The sequence below is a fragment of the Leptidea sinapis genome, chromosome 20, assembly GCF_905404315.1.
Source record: "Leptidea sinapis chromosome 20, ilLepSina1.1, whole genome shotgun sequence".
Lineage (NCBI taxonomy): Eukaryota > Metazoa > Arthropoda > Insecta > Lepidoptera > Pieridae > Leptidea > Leptidea sinapis.
Window position 1 is genome coordinate 9,869,488 of NC_066284.1, and position 9,235 is coordinate 9,878,722.

The window sequence follows — 9,235 nt, forward strand, 5'->3', positions numbered from 1 at the left end:
TGCTTACAAAGACCGCGCCTGTCACCTAGAGAGAGGGAAACGGACGGAATTCTCTTGTTCGTGGCACAGAGTGTCCTGACACCTTTTCCACACGTCCCCAATCTTACTGTGGAACGTTCGCCTAGGTCTACATTTTAACACTTCCATCCATATTACGTTCTTTAAGCTATATATATAAATAAAAAATATATTGTAATAGAACTCATACTGCTCACCTACCAACAGATGAATTCCAAGCCTTATCTTTTTTTTTAGATATTAATAAGCGGGCAAAACGAGAGGCAAACGAAAAAAGGCTCACATTATGGCAAGTAGATGGCCCATTGACATCTGAAATAACAGGAGTCAAGAGATGCGTTGTCGGCCTTTGGGAGTATGCTCTGAGCTTCAATGTCCCTTACTTGTATCGGTAATTGATTCCACAAAGGGAAGAAGTTTCGCGGCTGTGGAATACCAGACGTCAACATGACGCTGGTTGGAATTTCGCATGAAATGTTTAAATGTCAACATTATATAGCATTTATACGATTATGCCGCTTCGGAAACGTTCGGCTCAATTAAGAACTGACAAAAAATTCATTGCTTCTCCTTTAAATCAACATTTACTGCTTCAGCATTGTATAAATTATTTTTATTATCTCTGCAAAGTGATGCAGCAAAACTAACAAGGCAAACCTTGACTTAATATAGAGTAAGCTAGCAATAAATAATTCATTAAGATATTACACAATGAAAATAAATAATGAAATCATGTTAACAATGTAACAAAAAATGAAACTATTACGAAAACTAAAAAATAAAACAATTTTTTATCAATAAAAGCAGAGTACGCGATGTCAGTATAAGTAACATATACAGTCTATAAGCATGTTGCATGGATCAACAATTGCTTCCCCGGTCTTGTTTTAGGGAATGACCCGTCCCACGACTACACCACACGAATGACACGTAATTGTGTATAACAAATCTGCAAAGGGAACTCAACAAAAATACAAATGGCTTTGTATTTGCCATAAAAGTTTGTCCTATTAGAACTAATACTGAAGTTATTGTTACATACGCTAGTCCTTCCCCATCCCACAGCAGTGACTGTCGCGTTGTCTGGAACCACCGACCCTTGGACTGGGATGGAAGCAACAGCCACTGAGCTGCTTAGACTGACGTAGGAGGCCAGCAGGAGAAGTGCGACGTCGTTGTTGCGGAGAGGAACGTTGTACTGCTCGTGGATCTTGATTCCTTCTACATTATATATCGCACCTCCTGGAAATTGATAATAATATAGTTACCAGTTTTTTGGGGCAAGCGGGAAAGTATAAGTCAGCCGCCTATGGATATCCATATATTTGTTTAGAAATGCGTAGCTTGCCTTTGTGGTGAGAGGATTTTATTTCTCTGTACTTCTCCGAAGCATAAAAATAATAGGGAAGTCCCGGACCCAAGGGTATCGTATGAAGGCGACTTAGGGTATTTACCAGTGGGAGGCTTCTTTTCACAGGATGCCAGCTAGATTATGGGTACCACAACGGCGCCTATTTCTACCGTTAACGAGTAAGTAAACATTATTGTGTTTCGGTCTGAAGGGCGCCGTAGTAAGTGAAATTACTGGGCAAATGAGACTTAACATCTTATGTCTCAAGGTGACGAGCGCAATGGTGGTGCCGCTCAGAGTTTTTGGGTTTTACAAGAATCCTGAGCGGCACTGCATTGTAATGAGCAGGACGTATCAATTACCATAAGCTGAACGTCCTGCTCGTCTCGTTCCATACTGTCATTAAAAAAAGCAATAATTACCTGTATTAATATAAGTAGATCCCACTCTAACACTGTATACTGACGCACTGATGACCTGGTTACTGGAATAGCACAAAAATAATCTTTTGAGTGTATGGCTGTTTGTATCTCTAGATTCAATTTTATGGAAGAGGATGACAAACGAAGATGTTGAATAAGTGATCACTTCCGCCCATGTTCTCCTACAACCCCAGTGAGTCACAGGAGCGTTGCCGGGCTTTTATGAAGGTTTTTTTTCTAATATTCTTTTATTACAAATAAGGTTGGTTTCAGATTTATTTGCTAGTAACTATATGTAAACTCGTTATTAAATATAATAATACACTGGCCTGCAAAAGTAAGTATCACACTTTTCAAATTAAATTTTTTTCTTAACTATAGAAGGTAGAGATTTAAGATTAAAAACGTTTTGTTGCAAATTTTATAGGCTTTAATTCTTAGAAACTAAAATTATACATTAGTAACATTTTTAACTTAAAAAAGATAAAACAATGAAAATAGACATTTTTAGTTTAGTGTAAAAAAATTCAACTAAAATGTATTACATGTTATTTCATTTTTAATAACTGGTATTGCCTCCTCGAGCTCTGATTACAGCTTCGAGCCGGTTTGGCATACTGAACACTAGGTTTCGGAGCCGATGTTGGGGAATATTCTCCCATTCTTCTACCAGGGCCTGCTTTAGTGCCCTGAGGGTAGGTGGTGGTCTGCGATTTCTGACTAGCCTCCCAAGCTCATCCCGGGCGTGTTCAATCGGGTTGAGATCAGGACTTATTGATGGCCAAGCCATCACGCTGATACCGACCTCCTGAATATACTCCTGTACGATATGAGTGTGGCCGGGCAATAATTATCATGCATCAGCATCGATCAATCACCCATATTTGCTAAATACGGCCCTGCATACTCATTGAGAATCTCTTGAGCATATCTTTGCCCAGTGAGGGTGCCATTTTCTATGGCTACTAGCTCTGTGCGACCTTCTGAAGATATGCCAGCCCATATATTTACACTGCCTCGACGGTATTGCACTCTTTCTGAGATGCAGGCTTCAAGATATCGCTCATCAGGTCGCCTGTAAACACTTCGCCTTCGATCAGAAGTGCATCATCATCTCACTCATCTGCAAACAAAATTCTTGACCTTTCTTCTTCATCCCACTGCATGTGTTCACGGGCGTATCGCAGTCTCGCTACTCGATGCTGTCTCTCGAGTTTTGGGCCACTCGCTGGTCTTCGGGGTTTCAAATTTGCTTCAGAAAGTCTTCTTCTCACTGTACTGTCACTAATGTAGTCCCTCCGGGTCTGAAGTAGCTGTTGCTGGACTTCAACTGCATTTCGGTGGCGATTTCTTAACACAGTGGAAATAATTTAACGATCTTCTCGGACACTGGTACACCTGGGTCTGCCATTACAAGGTCTCCTCAGATGGTGTCCAGTCTCTTCGTACCTTCGCTTTACCTTCTCGACCGTTCGTACCGTCACACCCACCATTCTTGCAGTGCGACGCATACTGATGCCTAGTTCCAGAAAAGCCATGATCCTAGCACATTCTTCAACTGAAAGAGGCATGATAAATAAATGCTATGTGCTTTTTAGCATAAATTTTTAAAACAAGACCCATCGATCTTGAAAAAAATTTAAAACAGAAAGAAAAATGTGAATGGTAAAATTGTAATTCGGAAACGTCCACTTTGAAAAAGAAATGGTTTTGTTTTTGAAGTTTTTTTTTTAGCCAATTCTTAAAAGAAGGTTACCGACTATAAAGTTTTTATGTACAAAATTAAATTCTCTTTCGAGTCCTTTTTATTTCGAAAGCATATCTTGTGAACTTAAAACTTTATCCCAATTTTAAAAGTGTGATACTTACTTTTGAAGGCCAGTGTATATACTCATAAAAAACTTCACATATTTCATAAACATTCAATAAAGTTTCACCAAGGAAATAAAGTGTGACAAACAAAGTTAACAATTTGTTATGTATTTAAAGTGATAACCGTCATAAAATTTGAAAACAAAATTTTATGAACGATGCGGGACTCGAACCCACGACCTATCACGTTCCGTGCGAGTGCTCTTCCAACTAAGCTAACCGTTCGAGTGACGTATCATCATAAAATCTTGTATGCTTTGTTCAACTCTCAGACAAAGTTAAGTCGATTAACATTATGAGAGCTTGTCTAACTGTTGATATGGTTATATAAATAAATAAGTATTACTTGGAGTTAACGAAACAGTGACCAGCAGAAAGCACGTGTCTCCTGGTGAGCAGTGATCCTCCGCAAGTCAGTTGTCTGCTGCTTAGCACCTGGAAGATACCAAGACATTCACAACCTCACACTCATCTGGTATCCACGCCAAGATATGATCCAAATAAAACAGTGGTGTGTCAGAAGATGTATGTAATTTTGGTTGTTGGTGATAAATAAAGATATTTTATTTCTATTATTTAAAATTGGATTGGTGTAGCGTAGGGCTGATCGTCGTGGAGATGTTTTGGGAGGACTTTGTCCAGCAGTGGACGTCTTTCGGCTGAATTATACATACAGGGTGTAAAACAACTCCATCCTGAAAGTGGGGGTTGCAAATGGACCACTAATATTATACTGAAAGTAACCGAAAAAACTGCGATGGGGATAATTTTTTTTTTAGGATAAAAATGCAAGCAATCCTTTTTTTATCATAACTATATTATTATCTTTACTAATAGTCCCTAAAATTATAAAAAACAAAAAGCAGAAATGTTGTACAAGTGATATTGAGCCTTATTACGTAGTTACTGTATGTACATTGCATTTAAATGCTGCCAAAAAAACTTTACTAAGACTAACTTTACTCCACTGCGCTCCAACTAGATACCGTTCTACCTAAGAACAATAGCTTTTTTACTACCTACTGATTATATGTGATCCCAGTGTCTTTATTTCTTGTAGTATTATTTTTACAAAGACTTACTACGCAAGCCGGCATTTTAGTTTCAATTATTAGCAAAGTATAACAGAACATGTGGCACGTCAACCTCACACATTGTCCGAGACAGACCATTGCAGTACGCCTACTTGCCTATTAGGTGCCACACTGTGCGAAAACGCCTGCGGTATCTAATTGGATTGCAGCGGAGACCAACTACTCGGTTGGGTCGAGTTAGTAAGTCTTTTGTTGGGCGATGTATATGCTTCTACAATATGATCCCAGAAAATGTACAAAACAAATGTGTTACGAAATTTAAAAGAATTGTTAAAAAACGGTTGTGTGGGAAAGGTTATTATAGCATAAACTTTTTTCTTAATGACACCACGGACTGGGAATAGAGCGAACACCCTCAGGCTCTTTAATAATAAATGTTTATTGTACGATATTACATTGTAATCCATATTTAATATTAAAAAAAAGCCCACCGAGTTTCTTGCGCCCATTCTTCTCAGGTCTGAGGCAGTCTCTTTTGAATGAGTGGTAGTTTTTGACGTTCAATAAGTGATTTTAAATCCTATTTTGAATAAAAATATTTGAATTTGAATTTGAAAATATAAAAAGAGCACTATTTACAAACTTTACCTGTACTGTGTAAGGATATCGCTCTATCGTAGTCGGGGTCCCTCCGATAATCCTCGTTGATGAGTCGTTCACGTTGGCATTAATATTATTCAGATCCACAATATGGAGATTAAATTCCTCTCCAAATGCTGGAAACAAGAATAACTTATCAAACTGATTTTTCAAAACGGATCAGCCTAGCTATCCAAGGCGGAAACGCGTCCAGTATTCTTGGTACACTTCCCCATAATGATTGTTTTTACTTCATGTAATATTTAGTTTTTTTCTTATGAAAATAAGGGACGAGACGGGCAGGACGTTCAGCTGAAGGTAAATGATACGCCATGCCCATTACAATACGGTGCCGATCAGGATTTTTGAAAAACCAAAAAATTCTGAGCGGCACTACAGTTGCGCTCGTCACTTTGAGACATAAGATGTTAAATCTCATTTGCCCAGTAATTTGACTAGCTACGGCGCCCTTCAAACCGAAACACAATAATGTTTACACATTACTACTTCACGGCAGAAATAGTTAGTATTGTAAATATAATAATTATTTTGTTTTGCATTTGGGAGCGGGGAAGGACGCTTGTGTGGGACGCGACTTGCGCCGACATTTTCACGACGTTGTGGCTCCTTAGTAGATTCCTCCAAGTTACGTCAGTTCGACTGTCGAAGACGGCAAGGTCGCAAAAATTGTGGTCTTAGTGAGTGTTACATCTTTGTGCCATTTGGTGTCGAGACACTTGGCCCATGGGGCTGGCAGCTAGTTCGTTCAACGCTATCCAACGCGGAAATGCTGCCAGTATTCTTGGTACACTTCATTGTATTAGAAATATAGTTACCTATAAGATTTGTTTTGTTTGAATAAATATAATTTGCATTTGGTAATTTTAACAATCGCAGTTCACAGGATATTAGAACCCCGAAAATTCCAGCAATTAATCGTTACACGGGGTCAAGGTTTCGAGCTGATACAGGAGTACCAGACGAAAGATGACAGAGAAGGTCTATAATATGGAAGGACCTGGTCCTTATAGAGTGGTAGAATATAGGCAAGATCGAAGAATTGTGTTTATCTATTGATCACTCCAATAGTGTCTTATTCACGATAATACACGTTAAAACAATCCGACATGTCATACTGAAGAAACAGTGTAGGACATAGAACTCAGCCTTGTGGGACACCAGCGAGCGTTCGTCGGCTTAAGGTTTCAGCAACAACTCGGGATGCTTATAATATGATCTATCATAACTTCTAAGTTTATAGAGAACCACCTGAGGCAGTAGATAATGAAAGTCTCGCTTTAATCCAGACTTACTGCCAAATCATCTATCGATATATCTACTTTCGATAGACACAGCCCATCTTTATGATAGGTATACTAACAGATCTCCAGCTGATCAATAGCGAAGGCCATACTTTCGAGTTTCGACATCAACTGGTGATCATTTAGGTATAACAAGAGCTTGTGGGTCATATTGCTCTCCATAATTGTGGATAGCAGGAAGCCCTTTAGCAATAAGCCTGTAGTTATTGCTAAAGGTAAGGACAGCTAGCTAGAGTTATGTAGAGCAGTTTTTGACAACGCCCAGAGCTTGTGTGTTCCAGAAGGATAACTTCAATGGTACTCGTCTATGTTGAAGACGTGCGTAGATTTCAATTGAGGGATTTGCAACTACTAATTCGTGGAATTGTGGTTTTATTTGTGAGCAGATGTTCATCCGATAAGCTATGTTCCCATTCTTTGTTTTTAATTAAAAAGAAATCCCATGTACTCTATCCAGAGAGAGATGGGACGACGGGGATCATGGGTGTTACTATATGAACAAAGCGTTTATCCTCTAATTTCATAAAAAGGTGCCCATGCAATTATATTTCAATATTGAGGAGTTTTGCATCACGCCCTTTATAATTACGAGCTCTGATTCCTGTCCAACATTTTTTTTTTCACGTGAAACATATCCCAAACAATTATCTTTAAAAATAACAAAGAACACATTTTTCATAATATAAATAATAAATTCAATACTCACATAGAGGAAGTATCGCAAATATGATAAGCGCGCACAACATTTTAAAACACGAACTAAACCGATAAGTGACACAAATGTACCCAATACCTTATCAATTGATAACTGATATCATTCAGCCAATTTATGGGGTAATCTCTTTGAGAAATGTCGGCCAAGTGTGTGCCAACCGCACATACACACGCACACTCATCTTTTTAGCGACGAGGTACGCAGAGACAATAGAACACCACTTGCTTCTATCCTTACAAACCTCACGCGCTTCCCCTACATTCTTTACTCTTTTCATTTATGCTCGCCGGTTCCGGGTGCTTCGGACCATTTCTTTTTAAAACGTCGTCAATTTGGTCTACGAAAGTCCTACAAGGTCTCCCGCGTCCGACTTAGCCATACACTTGCCTTATATATTAGATTAAATATTCTTTCTTCATTTATTCCCTCGTAAACCGACGGTCTTCATATCATAACAATTTCTTTATAACTATAACAACCCGCACTGGAGAGAAAACAGGAGGCTAAAGGTGTGAACTAGGGTGGGGTGGAGTTATTTACCACCCAAATATTAGGATTAGAATAACACTGAAGAGTCGCTCACTAGCCAGAGACAAAATATAAAGTAAGAACTGGGAGAGTAGCTAACCATAACAGCTTCAAGTTTACCACATCCTGGTTGAACACAGTATGCTTCACACTAAAAGGAATCTGCGTTTGAGAGACGAAACCTTACAAGCTAATTCGTTATTTTTTTTATAGAATAGGAGGACAAACGAGCGTACGGGTCACCTGTTGTTAAGTGATCACCGCCGCCCACAATCTCTTGCAACACCAGAGGAATCACAGGAGCGTTGCCGGCCTTAAGGAAGGTGTACGCGCTTTTTTTGAAGGTACCCATGTCGTATCGTTTCGGAAACACCGCACAAGGAAGCTCATTCCACAGCTTTGTAGTACGTGGAAGAAAGCTCCTTGAAAACCGCACTGTGGAGGACCGCCACACATCCAGATGGTGGGGATGATATCCTAACTTGTGGCGTGTCGTGCGAAGGTGGAATTCGGCGGCAGGAATCAGGTTAAACAGCTCTTCGGAACACTCCCCGTGATAAATGCGGTAGAAGACACACAATGAAGCGACGTCTCTACGCAACTTAATTTAAGCCTTATTGAATAAAGTTTATTTGACTTTCACGGTTAGACCTACTGTACCACGAATAGGCAGAGGATACAACCATTCCAAAGAGCCTGCTAACCTACTCCTTTAAGTCCATAATAGCTTGAAATATTTATCTTAGAAAGATGGAAGTTTCCAAGTAGTAGGAGTAAGGTGTGGTATTAGCAGAATTTCTTTCTGCCTCTAATGATTTGTGTGCAAGATCAATTTGTCTCGAATTATAGGTACCGTAGCTACTAGACAACATCTTATGGGCTATCATCCTAAGTCATTTTAACTTGTTGATAATGATTAACAGTATATACGATCTGGTCAAGATCGCCGGAATACATTTGACGAGGGCAGCGCAGGATCGATCATCGTGGAGATCTTTGGGGGAGGTCTTTATCTAGCAGTGGACGTCTTCCGGCTGATGTTGATGATAATGAAAGGCTTAATGCATATAACTTGATGATATTTTTAATACTAAAAAAGGTATTTTTTTGCATGTTACCTATTCTTAAGTATAGTAGAAATAAGAATATAGAAAGATCAAATTTAACTTTTGATCTTTATTCTATGTTCATTTATTTAAATATGCTTTAATAATAATACTAATTAATATTATACACTCTAAAGTGTGACAAAAAAAAATACTATGCACTTTTAAGTAAACAATGCATATGAATAAGAATAATCAATTAATATTTGCATATATACTTTTTTTATA

At 38.7% G+C, this 9,235-nt stretch overlaps 1 protein-coding gene across 1 annotated transcript in view; it reads right to left on the minus strand.

Annotated features, from left to right (window-relative positions):
* Nucleotides 1–7,452, minus strand: part of LOC126970173 (trypsin, alkaline C-like) — a 28,517-nt gene extending 21,065 nt beyond the window's left edge. The window contains exons 1-5 of the mRNA XM_050815953.1: nt 7,365–7,452; nt 5,346–5,473; nt 4,010–4,098; nt 1,792–1,853; nt 1,061–1,260 (exon numbers count right to left, since the gene is read on the minus strand). Of these exons, the coding sequence (XP_050671910.1) occupies nt 1,061–1,260; nt 1,792–1,853; nt 4,010–4,098; nt 5,346–5,473; nt 7,365–7,404 (519 nt within the window). The 5' untranslated portion in view covers nt 7,405–7,452. The remainder of the gene's footprint in view (nt 1–1,060; nt 1,261–1,791; nt 1,854–4,009; nt 4,099–5,345; nt 5,474–7,364) is intronic.
* Nucleotides 7,453–9,235: the final 1,783 nt, after the last annotated feature.